Raw genomic sequence first — 23181 nt, 5'->3', positions numbered from 1 at the left:
TGTGAAATGCTATATTTATATTCCAGACCCAAAATAGTCATTAAAAATGGCTAACATAATAGCATTATTATAAAGTAAAGATAATGCTCTAAATTATCTTCACTGCATTGGAAGAGTTTATTCTCATTTTAATGAGAAATGCTATGAATCAAAAATTAAAAAAAAAAGGCATTGCAAAGTATCAGTATCAAAACTAGTAGAGGAAAAAAAAGGATAGTTAGAGCATTTTAGGAACAAAAATGTTCTACACAGAGTAAAAATTCTTTTGAGACATTTATTATTCAAGTTACATTGATTCAATTTTCCTTATATACAACTGAAGCTGCTAGTTATTTCACAAGAGTAAGGAGGCTACCTAATACGTGAGCATCGTAATTGTTCTATATTTCTCTCTGCTCCTTCCCATTTCCTTGGGCAACAAATCTGTTGCTCAGGAGGAGGTGAGAGGCCTGAACCCAAGGAGGTAGTGCCTGCTCTGGATAGAGCTGCAGTGAGCTCTCCAAAAAGGAACTACAGGGACATAGTCTAGGGACCCGAGGCAGATCTATTCTGCATTTTTCCTCAAATATCAGCTATAGCCTGATCTAGCAGGCTAGAGAGGTGGGTTTTTGCTCCATGAAAACAGGGGTATTTGGCTAGAGCCAAAGCAATTCCATTTCAATGGGTTACCAACTCAGATCTTACTGAGCTAAGTAGGGTTTTATGAAATGTTCAATCAGTTGAACATACTTTTGTTTTTGTTCTTAAGATATTACAATGATCCTCTAAAAATATTTCTCCATGGAAATTTGTAACAATATGGTAGTACTAGGACAAATATTGTCAAGGGAGGAAGGGGAAGACTGTGAAAGAGTAAGGTAAGAGCTAAGAGATGTACGATATGATTTTCAGAAAACACGGAAGGGAGAGAATTTCTGCCAACCAAGAAAGTTCAAATATTTGCTGATGTGAGGCTGTGAGGATAAATAAGGAAGTGTCCAATGAGAACAGTCACCGGATATGACGCTTAACTTGGAGCGTAGGTATGAAGGACTAATTCTATCCTGGGTCATGGTCAGTCAGCTGTTAAGTCAGCTCCATTCTCAGCACGGCTAGGAAGAGGCCCATTTGACACTGTACTCTAGGTTATATTCCACTACACCTTTTGGAAGAGTAGAGTCAATGTTTAATCAGCAAGTGTCCAACAGAAGGGACTCAGAATGCAACACGCTATTTCTGCCACCCACACCTCATCACTTTGTTATTGGGTAAAGAAAAACTTCTTAATAAAATGCAAATGGCAGCAAAATGAGCAACAAATGAGTGTGTGGAATGAAAGTTCACTTACTTCCTCTGAATAGTGATCTGAAGGAAGAGGAGGGTAGTCACACTGTTCTATCTTCTTACACAGTGAGTACAAATTCATTTTGTCCCCATAGAAGGGACTCTGCAGCGCAGCCATCTGTAAGACACTCCCGATGAAACTGGCATAAGCAACATGGTAACTTTAAAGGGGATGTCATCAAGTATATCACATTGGGATGGAAATCATCATAAATACTTTGAATAAGTTACTTGGTCATATTAATATACCTTTACGAAAATTATTTAGTACATCCTATAAATCTTAGTCCAATTTCTGGTTTTATTTTCCCCCAACAATTAATTAAAATTAAAGTTCCCTAAAAGGAAGCAATGGTTATAATTGGTTTTATATTTGTGTAATATGAAATGACATTAAGAAAAATCATAACTTAAAATTCTTTGAGAATATAATGCCATATGAACAACTAGTGTATCAAATAACTCAAAAAAGTGTTAGAGGTATTTATCAATCACAGAATAGTAAAATAAAACAATAAAAGTGACTTAACAGTGACTATAACAATTGAGCAATGGCTAGTAAACAGCATTTTATGTTGCATAAGAGTTTCTGTAAGTTAACTTTGAGGGGGGAACATTCTTTCAATCTGAATTATTAATAAATTGGCCCTCACAAATTTACAATTAATTAGAACCTTTTCTTTGCTATGTCTCAAAACACTAAATCTGTTTCAGCCTTCTACAACTCACAGCTGCTTCTTTAAATTATCCAAAGAAGATTTTATATGTGTGTGTGTGTGTGTGTGTGTGTGTGTGTGTGTGTGTGTGTGTGGAATTGAAAAATGAACAACTTTATAAAAAGACATTACTGAATTTAAATTTATTTAGAGACAAGGTCCTAACGTGACATTTAAAGTGCAAGCAAGTACTGCGGTAAGCAGAGTTACAAAGTAAAAAATTCAATTTAAAATGTTCGCATCCTGTTCGAAACCTTCTAAATCTTTGAACCGCAGCAGCAAGAATCCAACACAGAGTGTGAGGCTGCCCCAAAGTCAGTCACCCTTTTCTACATGTGCTAATAAGTTTGATTTTGGAAGGACAATGTGTACATTCCCCAGACAGGCAGAGTGTGTGTGAAACACGCTAGTCCGTGCTGTGCTACTCAGTGAGCGTCAGTGGGGACAGGACAAGCTGAAAATGGCTCTCGTCTGTCTTCTCAGGCTCCAGCCAGACTTTAACTCCTTCAGAGCCTCAACCAGGAGACCGGGCTGGAAAGCAAAGCCACTAAGTCTCTCCACCATTTTTATGGAGCCTTTATTTTATAGAAAATCTACATGCAGCAGTTTTGCCTCTTGAAGAGAGAGAGTTTAACACACACACACACACACATGTACACACACACACACAAATAACACAAATGGCCCAATACTCTAAACAACTCCATCAAAGATAAATTTCTTTTAAAAAATAAAAAACTATAATCATCATCACATTTTTGTACTTTATGATAAAAGTCTATTAAAAATGTTACACTAACAATGCAGTGAATATACAAACCACAGTCTATATTTTTGCCCAAATCTCGAGTAAATGTACATATATTATCATATGCTAGGAGTTCATTACAGTACTTTTGTCTCAATAGTACAGTGTTAAAAAGGAAAAAAAAAACCCTGAATCTCCCCTAAGGAGTTAAACAGGAATAGTATATTTTCATGCATCTCCTGCTTTGACAGATGAAAAATGTCAACTGTCCTGTTTTTATTTTCAAGCTTTTGCACTATTCATCTGGTTCATTAGTGCATCTCGATGCTGCCCCTGACAGCTGCTCGCCCTCTCCTCCCAGCAGCTGAATTTTTCAGGCTAATTTGATCCTCCACACTGAGACGATCGCTAGAATGATTGACTTGCTCCCTGACCTCCAGGGTCTGACTTTCCTGATTAGTATTCTGGGGGTGTCGGAGGGACGAAAGCCCACTGTCTGTCTTCAGGGCTGGTGGCAGCACTCTTTTTTTTGAACTGTAAGCCACCAACCTACAACCCTGTAAGGATGCAGTCGCTGCGCTGAACAATAAAGGAAATGTGTAAAACCCACTTTTTCATGTTAAGGTCCGTGTAGCAAAAGCACAGCATCTTGATTTTAATTAGTAAAGTCTACTTTGTTGCATATCAATTAAAACTGTACTGCTAGGTCCTTTTTTTTTTTATGAGGTTTCAAGAATATTTTAAAGTCTAATGTTCTGTGTTTAAAATACATTTTCTAAAAGGCTTCCTATGCCTTCCTTGTTCGCAATAAAGTCTTAGTGGGTCAAGATATAAAATCTCTACTTGAGATGATGGTAAATTTGCTTTAAAAGCAAATTACGAACATTTCCAATAAACAATATACTTTAAGGTAAGTGGAAGGAGATACACCATAAAGACAAATTAAATTTTCAGGAACTATTGCAGCTTTTTCCAAGGCGGAGAGGAGGCAAAAGAAGTGTTTGGATGAAAACCCAAGTTAACCCAATACATACACTGATTCAAAATCAACCACAGCACAGAAAATGTATAGATGTTGTGGAGTCCAAAGAAAGACTATCTCTTGTTGTGTTGCTTTAAAATACACAGATAAAGACAAATTTAGACTATCAGGAGTAATTTCAGTTTCGACTAGAGAGCTTTCTAGAAAAATTATGCAGAGTTTGCAAAAAACAACAAATAAATAAACAAAAACAGACATATTACCACTTGCTACACTTTTTTTCTTTTTTTGGTTGCTAAATTTAAACTCAATGGTAGAATTTACTATTTACTGTTAGATGTTTAAAAGAAAAATGTCACTTTGATAATACTAGTTATGGCCTGAAGGAATAAAAGTTAATAAGCAGGTATAAAATATTTCTCAACATACAAAGTGACTTTTATATATTAGAGTGACAATAAAAACAAACATTTTTGACACTGTAACAAATTATCTGTTTTAATCTCATGACATATATAAAACATATTTTGTCATAGCACTAATATTTTCCTATTAAAACTATACTAGTGACATTCATTAGTCATTTTAGCATGAAGAACATAGTAAAAAAATTTACTCCTTAAAGTAAAAAAATTTAAAATTGTAATCAGTAAATAACAATTAAAGATTATGCTACACATTTAAAAATTATGATAGTATACTTCCAAGTAAATGGTGAAAATATAAAAATAAATGGCTTCATCATATATTTCATTTAAGTCAGGAGTACCAGACACATAATATGAAAAAATAATATATAAAGATATAAATAAAAATATACTTTATTTCTTCCTACTTTATTCAGATTTTATTTGTATAGAATGTATAGTATCCATGATACCATATATTACATTTCTTCAATTATTTTATTAAGTTACATCATTGAAAACTAATCTTTTAAGTTAATTCACTGCAGTATAACTAAATGTCCTAAAAAGAAAAAGATTCTAAGTCTTAAAAAAATTACCATTGAACTAAAAAAAATAAAATTAAAGAAGTAATGACTATTTGACACTAGTACTCTAACATGAATATAAATGTGTTCCTAATACACTTTCGCTTATCCAAATTATTTGCTGTGCAGTTACTAGATTCCATCTTCCTCTGATAAAATATCACCAACCATAGCTTTGTAAAAAATGGTGCTTTAATAAAATTTTAAAATGCTAAAAAAAAAAAAATCACCAGGGAGTATAGTTCCCTAAGCTTTACCAAGACAACCTATTAAGGAAATTGAACTAAGTGCTACTCTATAAGAATGCTCTGTTGGCATACTAACCTTTATAAAAAATTACTGTGTGAAAGTTACTAATAAAAGGAATAAGAATCTTTACTATGTATTCTTATGTGTAATCATTCCATCTATTCTGCAATGAACAAATAAGCAAGTTTACCTAAATAGACGCTCAACTGTGTATTTTTATAAATCTGTAGGAGAATGAATGCAAAAACATTTTAATGTTTCTCATCAAAAGGAAACAATTCTGGGAGGACTTAAATGGGGAGAGTATGATTAATGAAGTTTATTATAAAGATATACAATTACTAAGCCATTGAATTGACTTTTTATAATGAAAGACTTAATTCTTAATCATCAAGATAAGTATATTACTTATACAGTAGTAATAATACACTAAAATAAATATTGTATCAATGTTACCCACCTCATACAGTAGACAGCCAAGAGACCAGATGTCAGATTTGAAGTTGTATCCATTTTCATGTATTCTCTCTGGGGACATGTAATAAGGTGTGCCCACTGCAAAACAAAACCAAGGATAAAAATAAGACACAGCTATGATAAGAAAAATTATGTGCAAATTTTTTTATTAAAACAGTATCAAAATAAGTCATAACAGAATCAGAATTATTTTTGAAAATATATAAAACTTTAAAATTTCCTCTCTACTGCTTTGCCAGTTAAACGATATACTGATATCACACTTCAATTTATTTTCTTTGATTAATTCAGGGAATCTAGGGATAACCTTAACTGAAGTGAGAGAGAAATTAAAACTAACAAGAAAACTTCTCTGAAATGATACACATTGATTTCATTCCATTAGATATTTTAAATATGACCTGCATGTCGCAATTAAGAGGACTAGATTAAAAGACAGAAATATACAAGTTAGTAGAGTTTACATAAAACATATTTTCATAACAACATGCCCTTGGAACAAAGTTATGACTTTTAAAATGACAAATGCCATAATCATAATCTCGAGCATTATACTTAACTGCTTTAGAAAAGACTTTTATGCCTCCAAGGGCTCTATAACTACACTGGTGTCCCTGGAAAATATGTGAGCTATTACTGCTTCTACTAAACTCTGTATAAGATAAGACATACTACAACATTTTTGGATCTCTTTATTTTCTCTTCTATTTTAAAAAAGGAAGATTATAATCAATGCTAATATTCCTTTTAAACATTTATAAAGGTATGTATATTATATGAAGGCTAAAGACATTTAAGTGACTTGCAATGTGAGTATGTAAATCTCAAAGTTGGCTATTATATCATAATATAGGACTAAGGCTTTTTGTCAAGAATAAGACTTGAAGAGCAAATATTTAGGAATTCTGCTTCACGCAACCACCATAACCAGGGAGGATAGCCATTGCCTCTTTTCTGTTACTGTTCAATAACTCACCAGGCATTTACTTAATGAGACTATAACATGCTATTAGTCAGAGGCAGCAAGAAGAGTGAGTCATTCATGCTAGCAATCACAGCATTTTCCTCAATGACAGAATCCTTTTTCCAGAATACTGAAGTCCAAGTCTGAGAGTTGTTTGTGTGAAGACATCAGAGTTTATATTGACAAGGAAAGCTCCTCTACTGGAATCCATTTCTCCCAGCTGCAGACCATCCTGCTTAAAGTGCATGGGCAGAAAGACTGAGGAATGGGCAGAAACTCAAGCCTGTGAACTGAAGGAGCAGTAAACAAAGTGCTCAGATGGGAAATTACCAAGGCCAACTACAAATACCTGATTTCAATGCAGCCTTTACCTTGAAGAGACAGACACAAGTTCATGTGCCAGTTTATGTGTTGGGGCCAGAAGAGCTGGAAAACTCTTAGGAAGAGGAAAGTTTAAAGAAGTCCCTTGGTGAGTGGGGAAGAGAGACACGCGTACTCGAGCATTGGGAGTTACAACAGCTCCAAGTGTAGTTTGCATAAACGACAGCGATTACTGGAGATATTTACACACTTTCTCCATTCAAGGGAGGATGGTGGGTACAGTTGGAATAATAAACGGGCTGTGCACAGGCTCCTGGTTTCAGGACATAAAGCAAGTGAGTGGCAGTGAGAAATGTGCAGAGGCTTCACGAAATCCACAGGGGGCAACTGAAAACACTGAGGCTGAAGGTTCAGAGTTTACCAAAAGCAAAGGTAATTTTACCCAGCAGCTCTGGGAAACCTGCTGATACATTAGGGGTTTGATAGGAGTGTGAAAGATTGATGATAGGGAAAAAGGAGAACAAATGCCAGCATTTTACAGAGATTAGCCCCAGCATAACACCTCAACAGTGTAACACAAAATGAACTCGACGGCCACCCACTAGCCAAAGGAGCAGAGAAAGAATGATTAGGAATTCTACTAAACTTCAAATGTAAAAACATCCCAACTACCCAAACAAACACACAAACACATATACCTATTTTTAAGGGAGCTTCTGGAGGTCATTAGAAGACCTGACAGAGCACAGCTATTGTATTTTCTTTTAAACATGGCAACTTTCAATTCTGACTTGGGTCCTGCTTCCTATGACAAATAGCAAACCACTACTTTTTAATTGAATATGCATGCTTCATTTCAATGCTTCAATATTACATAGCTTGGATGTGTATGAAAATGTCGATCTATATGGGCTAATTACCTCTTTGATCAAAACATTTCAGAAAGAGAGATTATATGAGAAGAGAAAGTTTGTATTTCTGCACTATGGCTAGGATGGGATAAATTTACAACTTACTGCTGAAAACAGAAGAAGGGGAGTCTCCTCTGCCCTCTTATACCCTAAAGAGATTCTATCCTGCAGACTGAGAGGAAAGGTTTAGCTCCATCACAAAAACATAGCTCTCCCTACCTAGCAGAGGCTGAAGTATTTAAAAACTTGTGAGAATCTGAAATTTATTGAAATGCACTGATATCTTGTTCACATATCATGCCTGATGAATATATAATGTCTTAAAATTTTTCTTTCTTAAATCCTTGACAGCTGTGTCTATTATTACTGTTGACTGAAGAATGTTGTGACTTCTTTTAACAGCTGTACAAGAAAGGCAAGTTGTAGAGTGATATGATTAGACATTAAAATAATCATGCAAATTACTATGTATTGAGGCGCTTCAAGGCTGTGGGATGCATAATTTCATTAATCTTTTGAAAATGTATAGTGTAGTTAAAATGGGAATATATTTTGCTATTGCTGATACTTATGCCATTTAACTCATAACCAAAAAAAGTCTGAAATAGCTGATATTAAAAAATAGAAAGATAAAAGAACTACCGCTAGCAATTAAATACGCACCTAACCTTTCCTTCATTAATATTTAAGTATTTGAAGACAGCAATTCAAAATTATGCTATCATCAGATCAATTGGCTTATTTTAGCTCTATGAGTTTTATATGGTTTTATATGCCTATAATAATAAACACTAAAACTTATCTAAACAAAATGACTGTTTCAATATAATATGTTTGAAAGCCAAATAATTATAACATTTTGCCACTATGGGGAGATGTGATAAATTAATTAATACCTTTCATTTTATTATAATTGGATGTATATAGATTTTTTTCACCTAGCAGTTTAGTGAAAAGTCAAGCACCACAATTTCTGCCAAAAAATTGGGATGGGACAAAAATAAAGTCAATGAAACACTTGCTAATACAGTTATACTTGGGGTACTCGTCCCTGTTTTGGGGTTGTTTTTTTTTTTTTTTTTTTTTGGTTTTGGGCCACATCTGGTGACACTCAGGGGTTACTCCTGGCTATGTGCTCAGAAATCACTCCTGGCTTGGGAGATCATATGGGATGCTGGGGACAGAATCCAGGTCTGTCCTGGGTCAACCACATGCAAGGCAAATGCCCTACAGCTGCACTATCGCTCCAGCCTGTCTTGTTTTGTTTTGTTTTGTTTTAAAGAGAAGAGGGCCAAAGTTAGTTTAAATCAGGGAAATCAATGTTGCATCTTCCTCTTTGCTCTAGCTGTTCAGGATGGTTGAAATTATCTTTTTATTACTTTCTCTTCTTTGATCCCTGAAGATGAAGAGGAGAAAGAATGACTAAGATCTCTGAGTCCCTCATCAAAACCCAACAAGATACAAAGAGGAAAACAAAATATAAAAAATCCAATATATTCCTGGGGCCTGAACAATAGCACATATATAGGGCATTTGCCTTGCACACAACTGACCCAGGTTCAATCCCTGGCATTTGATATGGTCCCCTGAGCCTGCCAGGCATAATTTCTGAGCACAGAGAGCGAGGAGTAATCCCTGAGCACCACCAAATATGCCCAAAATAAAATAAAAATAATAAAAATATATTACTTAAAACATTTTACAAGGGGAGGGGGAAAACATTTTACAAAACAAACTATTACTTAGGACAACACAATTAAATGTTTAAAGTCAGAGTTCAAATAAGCATATTCAGTTTAGAAATGGTGCTTCTTTCTCTGAAAATCAGAGCAAACTGCAGCCAAAAAAACACACAAGTCACCTTACACCGCAGTTTGACTGTAACATACACAAACATAGGGACAAATTTTCCTTCTTTCCTTCATATTCTTAAATCATCCCAGAGCTTTATTAACAGACTGGGTAAGGAGAGAACTACCTCTATTTGGAGATCAGGAGAGTACTGGGGCTCAATCAGATTGATTGAGTGGCAGACCAATATTTCTTAGTCAAAGAGATTGAGGAAATAGAATTCACAACAGGGAGCACTTAAGAGCTTTAAGAACACTGAGGGGGAGGGAAGACAGACAAAAAGTCTCAGAGAATTTGATAGTTCCTAGTATTCTGCTCTAAGCATTTGGTGAAAAAAAATGAATGAGATGATCAACTCTTGACAAATATTTATCAAGGTTCTACTTTATGGGACCATGGGTTACGCTCAAAGGAGACAAAAAATAAGAAAATGTCATGTCCTGGCTGGTGGGTTACCAGGTTGGAGGTCTCATGACACAGCTCCCTTCATCCTGCCTGAGCAGCAGACTTAAGAGGCAGGTCAGGTCATCCACCAAAGATCACAAAACCAAACAGTGAGGTCTGGTCCTGCAATTCCAACTGGGCAGGGTGTCACTGGCATGAATTACTTGGACAAAACCCAAACAAGTGAAATACGACTTGAAAAACCCTCTATTTTTCCAAAATAGGTAAGGAGGAAAGCTAATAGCCACAGCCAGAACACATGAAATACCAGGCACACGGGCCTGGGCTCAACAGAAATTAAGCTGCACTGCAGCTAACTGTATTTAAATAAATAAACACCTGTTATGGTGGCAGAGAAGTTAAATGTAAAAATCAGATAACAGCCTCTTACCAGATCAATTATTTAATTTAAGAAAGGACCTGAAAAGTGTAAAATAAATGAGTAAAAGTAGCCTCCAAAATGGACTGAACATATGTTACCCTTTGAACTCTAAAGCACAGTGAACTACAAAGGGTAGAAGGCAAAGGGAAAGGCACCAGAGGTGCCAGGGAAAGGTGTGGGAAAAACAAGTATGTGACCACAGGTGGCCCTTGGCAGCACAAAAGAGCTGTTTTCATGCCTGGTTGAAGAACACTAATTTTCCAAGTTGAAATCGGAGGATAGATCACACTTGGAAATAGTGTGGGGAACATGAATCGCATACTCCAGAGACTCCAGTGTGAAAATTCTGAGATCTGGTCTAAATTACGGCCACACATCTACTCTGCCAGCAACATCACAAAATCAGAGGATGAGTTGTCTCATTGTGAAAGGTAAGGAGGAGTTCAAGCAATCTTATAAAGAAAACAGCAACATAGCATCATTCTTTCCCAAAGGGTTTCAAGTATTTGTCTAACACAAAGATCATATCAGAGCATTCTAGTTAGCTTGAAAGTGAAAATCAAGCACCTGGATTCCATTTTTAAGATTCAAAACAAATATATAAACAACTAAGAAAATGAGATGGTGCATGTACATGCAAATAAAGAAAACTATCTTTTCCTTTCTGGGGGCATTCTGAGAGTAGGCAATGTGCTATCTGGAAATCTGTGTATCTAGTAACTGATCCCCTTTGCTTTTTTCCTTTCACTAGAGCAGTCAGTAAACATTCACTGCTGTAATAAATGCAACTTCAGAGCAAATTTGCTTCAATAACAGACAATCGCCCCCAATTAGTTACAAGGACCTTGGAAGTATTATTTGATCTGACTAGATTTTAATAGATTATGTTGTAATTGCTTTTTTATGAATTTTTTCATCTCCTCTTCCATCTAGTATACTATGGAATAAGACATTGAAAAAGCAGGGATGACACTTAGAGAAAAGTCCTTGAGGATTCAACAAACTCATGCATAATTTTAAAAAATAGAAATGATAGTATATTCTTCAGCAAGATTAAAAGGAAATTTGTATTACTGCAGGGCAGCATAATTTATATTATATCAAATGTGGCATATTCTCCTTTAGAAAACAATTGTAAGTTATAATGCAATAAAAATGCCTTAAAAGGTTCTGTAATAAAAATGCAAAATTTTTCAATATGCAAACTATCCCTAAAAGGAATAATCCCCTTCCACTAAACCCTTTCTATTTTTAAAGCAATGTCATTTACCAGGCTTAAAAGGAGCCTAACTGTCAAATCCACCTAGGCAATAGGTAGAATTCTGGCCTTGCTCTCTACTCTCTGGAGACCCCCATGTATCTCCTGTTATAGTTACAGGCTCTAAAGGGAATTTGCTTGAATCTAAGGACACATGCCTTCAAAGAAGGGGAATGTCTAAGATCATCAGTGAGAGGTTGAATGGCAGGGGCAGAAGACACAAGAATTGTGAGAAAGACTTTCGTATCACTGCTGGCTTTGATGATGTGCCCAGGAATGAGGACTGCCTCTGTGGGCACAGCCATCACTTCTTCAACACCAAAGATCTAGAGCTGCCAAGAACCAAACTAAGCAGAAACAGATTCTCCCCTGGGATCTCAAAGTGAAGGCGACTTTGTGGACAATGATTCTAGACTGGTCTAAGTCCCACGAGACTAGTCTTTTCTAAAATTACAAATACCTTCCAGCTGTTTGATGCTGCAGAAGTTGTGATAATTTGTTAGGGTAGCAGCAGAAAACGCCTACACATGTGTAGATGTTTCATGCATTGTACAAGAGAAAGAAATGTTTAGTTCAGTGTGCTAAGAACTCACCACATACCAAGAACTTCAGTAAGCACTAAGTAGAATGGGGGACTCCAGTATAGATGGAAAAACATTTGACTACTGGTTCACTTTGGGATGTGAAGAAGTAGGTTCTCTATTTTTTCTTGTGTTTGTGTTCATTTGCAAGGGAAGGTAAACATGGAAATGGGAGAGGCCAAACATTTACTTTAAAATGAATAAAGGGTATTCTCTAGTAACCAAAAACAGTTCTGGCCTGTTCACTAACTCCAAACCACTTTAGAAAGTTGTTGAATAAGAGATGCAGAATTAGAAAGTTTTGTATGTGTTATTTGATACTTAGTCTAGAGCTGATGATTTAAAGGTGGTAAGTAATAATTATGTTTCTAATCAAATTCAAGAAGACCATCCTGAGCATGTCCAGCAAGGATAACCACAGATTTATTGGCAGAGAAAGTCATGAGAAATCAATACTCGAGGGAATCCAAGGCTTCATTCTAGATTTCAAAATAATCTCTTTGCTCAGAATTTGCTAAGTTAGTCTTTTGGGCTGAGGGGAGTAGAGAGGGCTTGGGACTACACTGGTAATACTCTGGGCATGCCCCTGGCTCTGTGCTCAGGTGACAATCTGATCAGGGCAAGCAAGAGTCTTACTAACTATACTATAACCCAGGTCTCATACTTTTAAAATATATTCAAAGGCAAGGAAAAAAAAAGACAATGATCCTTTAGCAAGTTGTCCTGGGTTAGAATTTGCATTTCTGAAAGAAAATTTTAGACTAAGGTAAGAAACAGAATTGTATTAAAAAATATATACTCTTTTTTGTGATAAGAAATAAAATATTGCCATGATTGCCATGTTTCTATTTCTCCCAAGTTGAAGTGAACTTTCCAGAGTCACTTTTTTTTATTTTTCAAAATTGCCAGGAGATGGAATGGTTATGAAGAAATACTTTGGAGAGATCCAAAAGGCTAATTTCCTATTTATTTCAGAATCAGGAAGCAGCAAGAGCAAAGACTAGGAAAGGGAGACAGAGTAAATTATGTATTTTAGGTTCCTAAGAAAGGCCCAAGTGGTAATTCCAGATGGAAATAAACAACAAATCAGAAAACAGGATAGAAAGGGAAATGCTATGAGCTATTGAGAGAGTGAAGATAAAGTTGGGGGGGGGGGGGAGTAACCAAGATGAGGAAGCCACAGCTCCAATCACTCTATTCTAGCTCTGCAGTCTCCTAACAAGCAAGTGCTTCCAAGCCCCTCTCCACAAGGGAAGCTATTTGTCAATTTGATGATGTGGTTCATGGAAGTCTCTAAAAATATTGGGGAGTGACTGACCTGCAAAACTGACATGCATAGTAGCACTCACCTGCATGAGTATAGGAAGCACTATGAAGTGACTCATTTATGGTTACCCAACCCAAAACAAAATTATTTTGTGTATCATAGTAAGTAAATAAATGAGTATCTGTCTTTAAGTAAATGGAACAGCATGAAAGCACTGTAACCACAGACTGCTGTTTTTCAACCTGCAGGTCATAATGCATAAATGCGTTGTGAAATAAATTCACTGGGATTCACCTGGCTTATTTTTAGCAAAATAAACCAAAATGGAATAGCAAATATTAGAAGGAATTGCTCTGGAAACAAGGTACACTGTCACACAAAACTTTGGTTCCAGTTACATAGACTTGTGATGGCCCTTGGTGTTGAAGATGATTGTCAAAAAATTCAAAAGTTGGGGTTGGAGAGATATCACAACAGTAGGGGAGTTTGCCTTCCACGCGGCGAAACTGAACAGACTCCAGTTCAATTCCTGGCATCCCATATGGTCCCTGAGCCTGTCAGGAGTGATTTCAAAGTGCAGAGCCAGGAGTGGTCCCTGAACACTGCTGAGTGTGGCCCATTAAAAAAAGTTTTTGAAAGTCACTCATCTACACTACTCAAAAGTATGCTTCTAAAGCCATACATTTTAAAGATACAGCCAAACATATTACCATTTTCTAGCAGCTTTTATATTTGTAAAATTGATAAACAATATTCAAATATACAAAATTCATAGGAGGGAGACAAAAATCAAAGAACTGTATAGATCACAGGCAAGAGGTAAACTTCCTGTGTCATGGACACTCTGCTCACTAATGGGAAATGAAGAAGACAGTCAAGCATGGAAGAACCTGAAAAAGCACAGACAATGCTGGTCTGAATACCCTGAAAAGAAGGGCAATTCATGGCTGTCTCCAAATGAGAGATCATGCCACTGACTTTGTTTCAACCTCACAGAAGGTCTTGGAATAAAATGAAAAACAAACAAACAAACAAAAAAAAACAACTCTTCAATAGATGGTCAAGACAGTTACTCCACCTGGCTCCAGTTCAATCTGCATCTGCCTGTTGGATTCCTTAGATAGACTGCTCTACTGTCAGCTGGAGAAACATCAGACTCCTTTGGAACATTCTAAGTTCAGTTCAAACCTTATATCCTCACAGAGGCCTTGTCCATGCTATTTCTCAAAAACTTTCCCTATACATCATCCTGCTCTGATCCAGATGGACAGTCATCATTTTTTTATTTTTATGTTTTTATATATTTTCTTCTATCAGAAGGTAAGCTCTGTAAAGAGGAGAACTTGTCTTGTTCAGGGTCTTGGTTCTTACATTGAAAATAAAGGTATGAGGTCAGAGAGATATCATGGAGGTGGGACGTTTGCCTTGCATTCAGAAGGATGATGGTTCAAATCTTGGCATCCCATATGATCCCCCAAGCCTGCCAATAGTGATTTCTAAGCATAGAGCCAGGAGTGACCCCTGAGCGCTGCTGGATGTGACCCCCCCAAAAAAAGTGAGTGGAGGTGGGGAGGAGGGAAATTTGGGACATTGGTGATGGGAATGTTGCACTGGTGAAGTGGGGGGTGTTCTTTACATGACTGAAACCCAACTACAATCATATTTGTAATGTTTAAATAAAGTGTGTTTAAATAAAGATAAATTTAAAAAAAAAAGGTATTAAAATAAATGGTGGAATGAGCAGATTCAGCTATTACAGAATAGACCAGAGAAGAGTTCTTCTCTTTTGCATTTTCATGATCATCCCCATCAATGTGACATAAGCCATTTAACATTTATACAACCAATCATTTTTATATTATTTCTATTATTAGGTTAGGAACTAGTTGAAAGCTAGTGGACAACTGAAATGGTTATTTCCTGAAATTCCAATTTTACTATAAATCTGTAAGTTGAACCTTTGAAAAGTGAACAAATATTTTAGCAAGTTCCTACAGAACAGTAGGTATGTAAATCACGGTGTCCTTCATTATCTTTGAATGTGATATGTTTCAAGCAATAGATGCAAAAGAAAAAACAAGAAAAAAAACACAGACATGCTAATCTCTTAATAAAAAAAAAAGACATGGATCCCTGTTAATAAATTAAAATAAGTGAAAAGAAAATAATTTCATTCTTCTAAAATTTGTATTTTCTGAAAAAAAAAAGCCATAAGCAGAAAAGTAAAATAAGACGTTTATACTGAGAGCCTGGGTGATTTTGAATAAAACCTATGAAAGTCTCTATTACAAAGTTAAATGAAATTTGTTCTAGGACAGATTTCAAAGAAAAAATTACTTGAATTTTTTTCTTTATGAATATTTTCTTGATGAACTTACACATATCATTTACTTATAGCTTTACTAGAATTTAGATTTGGTCTATAAAACAAATCATTTGTTATAGAATTTATCTTCAGCAAAATAAATTTGCATAGGAGATTAAATCTTCCACTGCATTTTGGAACTACCACATAGGAGTAGCTGTTTTGAGCCACACTTGGCTACTTTCAGATATTGATCTTCCTGGGGGTGCTCAGGAAACCAAATGAGGTGCCATGCAAGCACTCTCCCCACTGTACTAAATTGCTCTGGCCCCTTTTACACTTGTTTTAAAAATGAAAATACAGAAGTCGGAGCAATAGTATAGAGCTTAGGGAACTTGCCTTGCATGCAGTAATTTCTGAGTATAGAGCCATGAGTAATCCCTGATCATTACTGAGTGTGAATCCAAAAAATCCAAAAACAACCAACCAACCAACCACCCCCACCAACAAACTAAAAATATATGACAATAGCAAGGGATAATAAATATTCACTACAAATAGAAATTGGGTTCATCTTGTCAATAAAACATAAATCTATGTAAGATGTTTTTTAACTCTTGTTAGTTTGGAAGTCACCAGGGGCTCAGGGGCTCCGCAATGCATGTTGCTAGGTGAAACACTGATATTCAGATTTTCCTGGTTGTACTAAAGGGTTTCATTTGGGTTCAAATAGTCTTTAAAGCAGAAATCAAATTTTATTTTATTTTGTTTTTTGGGCTATACCCTGTTGCGCTCAGGGGTTACTTCTGGCTCTGCGCTTAGAAATCACCCCTAGCAGGCTCAGGAGACCATACGGGATACCAGTGATTGAACCCGGGTCAGCTGCATGCAAGGCAAATATCCTACCCCCTAAGCTATCACTGCAGACCCCAGATTTTAATTTCTGGTGCTGAATAAATGCACTTTACTTCAAGAACTTAACTTTCAAAATATCCAAATTTTCAGTTCACAGAGCAAATAAACTGGAATAATAATCTCTGATGGACACAGAATGTGGATCAAGTGGTACAAATTATGTCCGGATTATGGACATAATAATGTCTTGGACACTTTGGTGGTGGTGGTGCAATAATTATGTACCTCATAAGCTAGAAAATAAACACAGAGTAAATAGGTTACCTTAACTAACAAAGAAATATATTTTTACTGTAATGTAACAATTTTTTGTTATTATGTGTAAAACTGGACCATGAAGGTGTATGAACATTCAGGTATTTCCACTACAGAAAAGCTGTAAAGTGCTACAAAAATTAAAAGGGAAACAGGTTATGGGGGGGGGGATTAATTAAATGGAAAAATATAAGAAAAATAGCAGCTTACTTGCTCTGGCTTATCTTTTTATTTTCTTGAAGTTTTAATAAAGTTTTATTTTCCCACCACTCTTTCAAGTGGAATTTGATCTTTGGCAAATCTGTATTTGCCAACCTACAAGGCAGATACTGTTCTAGATACAGCCAAAAGACATAACAGGCTCAAGTGCACAGTGAACTTTGGAACAAAATCAGAATGTTCTGTCAATTTAACCGGATGCTGGTTTCACTGCTATTGTATGTAAAGTGCCTCCCTCATTCTGTATTAGACTGAAAGATTTCCTTTTCCTGATTTCACATTTATCAACAATTTTATTTTTTTGAAAAGAAAAAAAAAAGAATAAATTTGGGTCGGAGAGATAGCACAGTGGTATGCCTTGCACATGGCAAACCCAGGATGACAGTGGTTCAATTCCCAGCATCCTATATGGTCTCCCAAGCCTGCCAAGAGCAGCACAGAACCAGGAGTAACCCCTGAGCACCTCCGGGTGTCGCCCCGCCAAAAAAAAAAAAGCAAAAAAAGAAAAAAGAAAAGAGAATAGTTTTCCATAAATAATAGATACTATGAAAGTCAACTTATTTTTAATTTAATTCTTATTTTATTCTAATTGTTAGCATTTTGTCTTATATTATGTTACACCAAGATATATGATCTAAAGAGAATTTTTTTTTCTGTTTTAAATTTTAAATGTGTGTATTGGGGTTAGGGGCTGTTACATCTAGTGGTTTCTTTATGCCCCAAATTCAGTCTGAGCAATATACCTGACCCCGACTAAAATAAGTTGTTTTGTTTTTTGAGCCACACCTGGCAAGGGTCAGGAGTTAGGTATTCCTTGCTCTGCACTCAGAGATTACTCCTGGCAGGCTGGTGGGGCAATATGGGATGCCAGGGACTGAACATGGGTCGGCTGTCTGCAAGGCAAATGCCCTATCTGAACAATATGCTATTGTTCTGGTTCTCTGAGTAAGTTTTTTTCTGTAAGCAGTTTATTTATTTATTTATTTATTTATTTATTTATTTATTTATTTATTTATTAACTGATTGGTTTTTGGGCCATATTCGCCAATGCTCAGGGGTTGCTTCTGGCTTTGTGCTCAGAAATTGCACCTGGCAAGCTCAGGGGACCACATGGGATGCCAGAAATCGAACTGGGTCTGTCCCAGGTTGGCTGCATGCGAGGCAAATGCCTTGCCACTATTCTATCTCTCTGGCCCCCTCTGAGTAAGTTTCAGACAAGCTCTTTTACTTCTTCAAAGTTACTCAATTTAAACAATTTCTCCTGTGTAATGTCTGCTGTTTTTAAACGAACAACTTGCTTTATATTAAAAAAATAATGCTGTACTACTACTATGTTCAGTTTAATTTTATATACAAAGAACATCACTATATTATTAGTTGAAAATGAGTAAAACAGATAAATTTTGCTATATAATTTAGGAGAATATTCTCTTCACAAGTCACAGGTTTCTGCAGGAATCTCTTCTGCAGTAATAACAACCATAATGTTTTAAAATTATTTTTATTGTTAATATATTAAGTAGCAGTTCAGATTCAAAAGATTGAATTTACTAGTTTAAACATAAAAATGCAAACTATTTTAAGTTTTAGGGACACCAGGCCAAGCTTACCATCAAAGTGCCCAATCTACCTACAAATAGAGCCCACGTTCCCTTCCTTTCCACAGTGTCCCTATCACCCTTTTAGGTAATCTCATTCTTATTATCAGAGTCTAAATGTGTGTGTGTATGCACACTGTCTGTTTCTTTTTGATATTGTTGTTTTGTTTCTGGTTTTTGGGCCACACCCAGTGACGCTCAGGGGTTACTCCTGGCTATGCACTCAGAAATCGCTCCTGGCTTGGGGGACCATATGGGACTCTGGGAAATTGAACCACAGTCCATCCTAGGTCAGCCATGTGCAAGGCAAACGCCCTACCTCTATGCCATCGTTCTGGCCCCTCTTTGCCTTTTTCAAGGGTTTACTATCTCCTAAGATATGGTTTCTTGATTATATGACCTCAATAGTATTAAATATATAATAAAAGAAATGTTCCACATCAACAGAGTATTCTAGATTTGAACATGCAAATTTTCTTTTACCAAGGGGCATGTTTGGAGTCAAATTCACCAAGAATCCAACCCTTCTGGCAGACAGATGACACCTAGTAGAGTGGACATCTACTCAGGACCCAATAAATTCTGGTAGTTTCACATGAAATAGAGAAGCCAATATTTAACCGGCACATTCCTTATACTTTTAAGCCCACACTCAGAGGTAAGTAAATAACTTTATGCAGTGTCTCTTACCTAGAGAATGTGCTGCAGTAGTTTTGGAGCTGAAAAACCGGCCAAGCCCAAGATCTCCAAGTTTGACTACCCCTGTGGCTGTGATGAACACATTTGCTGGTTTTATATCTGTTGAAATGAAGGGATCATTTCAAGAGAATGTCAGTTTTTAGATCTGCAAGGGATTAAAATCTACTCATAGCAGAATTCTGAACAGATATAAAAATTGAAAAGCAGTTAAAATTTTGAAATGATATAATTTTGAATAATGTTCATGTATTTTAACAGTTCAGAGTTCAATTTTCTTATAATCACCAGCTAGCATAATAAAGGCATAATTTTCATTAAAAATTGTTTTCTTTCCATTTTTAAAATAAACACTGGTGAGATTTAAAGCACAAAATAAATGTGTGTCTATTTTAAATCTGTTCCCCAAAAATATCTTATTAATATACTAACATCAGACATAAAATAATAATTTTAGTACATACATATATAATGACTAACTTCGGGGCCTTAAAACCCTTAATAGCTTAACTAAATGATATTGACAGCTTTCACCTTCCCAAAATTAGAGGATCAATTTCTTAGTGATAAAACATTTATGTGTTATGTGATCTTCCCAACCATTTCGCTGACAAGCAAAAGTATATTAAGAGTTAATGCTGAAAACCAGAATTCTAAATAGACATAATATAAATTCTTATCAATGGATAAACATGTCGCTTGTTTATGCATATTCTTTTCTGCACCTTTTGTTTGTCTGATATCAACATTATCAGAACTATACACAGCAATTAAGCAGAAAAACAACTCATTCTCTTCTTTAAAGCCACACAGAGCCTTAAGTAGAGGATGGTCATCTAGTAAAATAAAAATCTGGAAGGAGATCATCTGCTATCTAATAATGAAAAGACATTCCTAGCCTACTAAACAGTGTGTGCACCAATGAAGTGCCAAGAGACACTGAGTTTGACCTCACCTCTATGCATGACGCGTCGAGAATGCATGTGTTCCAATGCACTGCAAAGCTGAACAAAGTACTTCCAGACAGTTCTCTCGGGAATTAGCCTCTTTTGTTTCTTAAAATGCTGTAAAATAAAATTAGAAATAACTATAAGCATCAGAATATCGTGATATAGAAAAATGTTTTAAGTCAGAAACCCTTCTATTCTTTTTTATATATTACTAACTAAAAAGCATCTGATATTCCACACTGAAATGATTAAAAAAATTTCATTTGTCACAGTAGCTTATATTTCTTTCTCATTTATCTAAAGTTAATGAAGGTAATATAAAATTGAGCTTTTGTGATGAGCAAGCATTAAAATAACTTCTCTCAATAAAATAATTATTTTCCTTAAAAGAGGAGGTAATCTAATTTCATCTCAAGGAAAACCAAAGTAAAAATATCTATACACCTAAAAGTAATCTGACTTTTTGAAATGGCAATTTTTTTAAAACATGATTTTAGTTCCGAATTTGTTGCAAATATTGAACTAAAATCCATTTAATTAAAATTAAATTAATAAAATGGTCTTATAACAAAATTGGTTTGTGGCTATTTCTATTACATATGACAGGTCAAACTTGCATTCTATTTTGTATAAATGAAACTAAACTTCATAGAAAGAACCCAGACAAAAGCCAAATATTAGTCATCATTAAAGTCAGTTGCATATTTATGCTTATTTTCATACTTTTATTTGCATCTACTAATAATATAATCAAAACTAAAATTCTTAGCTTTAGTTTCACAAAGATTTACTACATAAAATAATCTTTTCAAAAACAAAAATTAAGTTGTTCTATTTAACAAAATCTACAAGTGAACATAAAAATTGTATTAACTGAATTTTCAGAACACTTTACTATAAATTTAACTTTTACAAATATAATAGAAACCCTTGTAACTTAACACATTTTATCTGGAAACCTGACATTTCCGAAGGTCAACCAATTTGATTTTTTGTTATCGACTACGGAAAGTGACTTTAGACAAGCTTAAAATAACCACCTCTGTCAATTTTTACCCTTGTGACCAATTGTGACAAGCTAAAAGTTAAAAACAACACAGAAAGATCTGCTAAAATCTCTGCTTAATAATGAGTAAAGATGGTACTGTTTCACATGCACTCAACATGCCAAAGGAGAAATCTTTAAGGAAAAGCTAATAACCTTAAGTTAATCTTTATTAAAACACAGGAAAATTTATGCCATCATTTCCATGGTTAAAAGATGGCTACAACTTCAGTAGCAGAAACAAATAACAATTAGATGACCAGGTAATTGAAAAACAAAGCAGGGTATTACTAGAACGTTAAAAACCTCCCTCAGCAGGTTTCTATATTAAGTCTTTTTAATTGCAGATTGTGTCAACATCAGCTTGATTCTGAGGGGGCAATGCAGCAAAATCAGTTCTATACACATAATTTTCTTTCATGCTTGGAAAGAGTCCAAAGAAAGCCTATGTATGCGCTTGCCAGGCTGAATTAGCATATCATAAGACTGTTTGATGTCAACAGGAAGATGGGGATCAGGTTTCTTTTCATTCAAAAAAAAATATATATATATACTATATCATGTATATATCAGAATATGAGCAAAAAATTTTATGTTTTTATAAAGATTCTGAAATCATAATTACAACTGATTTGGCAGTTCACTTTTACAGGCCCATTAGTTCAAAATAAGTCAAATACATAAAGGAAAAAGCAGCCTGGATAAAAGAAATTACCCTCGTAAAGCACAAGAGAAAACGGGATGCTTATTTTAATGTTTATATGTTCTTTCCCAGTAATCTTTTAACTAACAAATTAAAGATGACGGAATCAATATAAACTGACATGAAATGATGCTACATCCCAAAATAAACCTGGCAGACTTAAGTATTCAAATTAAGTTACATGTGTTTGAGGAATAATTTTAAGATGAACAATTTTGTGATTTGATCACAAAATAAGACAAAAACAGTTTTATTATGTCACTGATGTCTCCTATATGTTCTATGCATAGTTTAAATAGATGTAGATTTTCAACCATCCCTCTGCAGTCTGTTTTTTCTTTTTTTTTTTTGTAAAGAAAACCAATATTGATGGTGAGGAGAACCCATCTGTTCTGATGGTGGCACTGTTGGCTGTATCTTAAAAAGAAAATGAGCAGAAAAAAATGGCAAGAACAGTTAAGTTTTTACTAATGATAAACTTGACATTAGCACTACAGAGCTAGAATTTCACAGTGTGGAGATAATTTTATAAAAAAAATAAAACACTTTATATGTGCTCAATTAATTTCTATATTAAAAGTTAATTCCCCATTCAAATAACATTTTTAATATTATCTGAAATAACTTCTTTCTGGAAAACAAGATAACCCTACCTTTATATTTATGCCTAGATTAAAAATCAGCCTAAAGCCAATAAAAAAATAAATATGTGTATGTTCTATTTAAAATAATTTATTAAGCAATAAATAATGATAGCAAATTTAATGGGCATTATCACTAAATATTTATAAATATATATTTGTTATAAATAATATATAATATAAATATATAATATAATATGGTACTACTTAAGAAATAGGATGTATCAAGAAACAGAATTGTTGGGCTGGAACAACAGTACAATGAAGAAGGGTTCTTGCCTTGCATATAATCCCTAGGTCCCATCCTGGCATCTCATATAGTCCCCTGCATCCCACCAGGAAAGACTCCTAAACTCAAAGCCAGGAGTAACCCCTGAGCACTGCTG

General features: G+C 35.1%; 1 protein-coding gene across 2 annotated transcripts in view; it reads right to left on the bottom strand.

Annotated features, from left to right (window-relative positions):
- NEK7 (NIMA related kinase 7) overlaps positions 1-23181 on the bottom strand; it is a 129671-nt gene that overhangs the window by 17242 nt on the left and 89248 nt on the right. The window contains exons 6-9 of one of the 2 annotated variants that reach the window (XM_049769737.1): positions 20412-20520; positions 19451-19558; positions 5473-5567; positions 1328-1441 (exon numbers count right to left, since the gene is read on the bottom strand). In XM_049769737.1, coding sequence (XP_049625694.1) covers positions 1328-1441; positions 5473-5567; positions 19451-19558; positions 20412-20520 — 426 coding nt within the window. Of the gene's footprint in view, positions 1-1327; positions 1516-5472; positions 5568-19450; positions 19559-20411; positions 20521-23181 lie in introns of those variants that run through there. The other variant, XM_049769738.1, reaches the window with a different exon arrangement.

Source organism: Suncus etruscus, chromosome 3 (assembly GCF_024139225.1).
Source record: "Suncus etruscus isolate mSunEtr1 chromosome 3, mSunEtr1.pri.cur, whole genome shotgun sequence".
Taxonomy (NCBI): domain Eukaryota; kingdom Metazoa; phylum Chordata; class Mammalia; order Eulipotyphla; family Soricidae; genus Suncus; species Suncus etruscus.
Note: the sequence above shows the minus strand (reverse complement) of the source record. Positions and strands in the feature narration are given on the sequence as shown.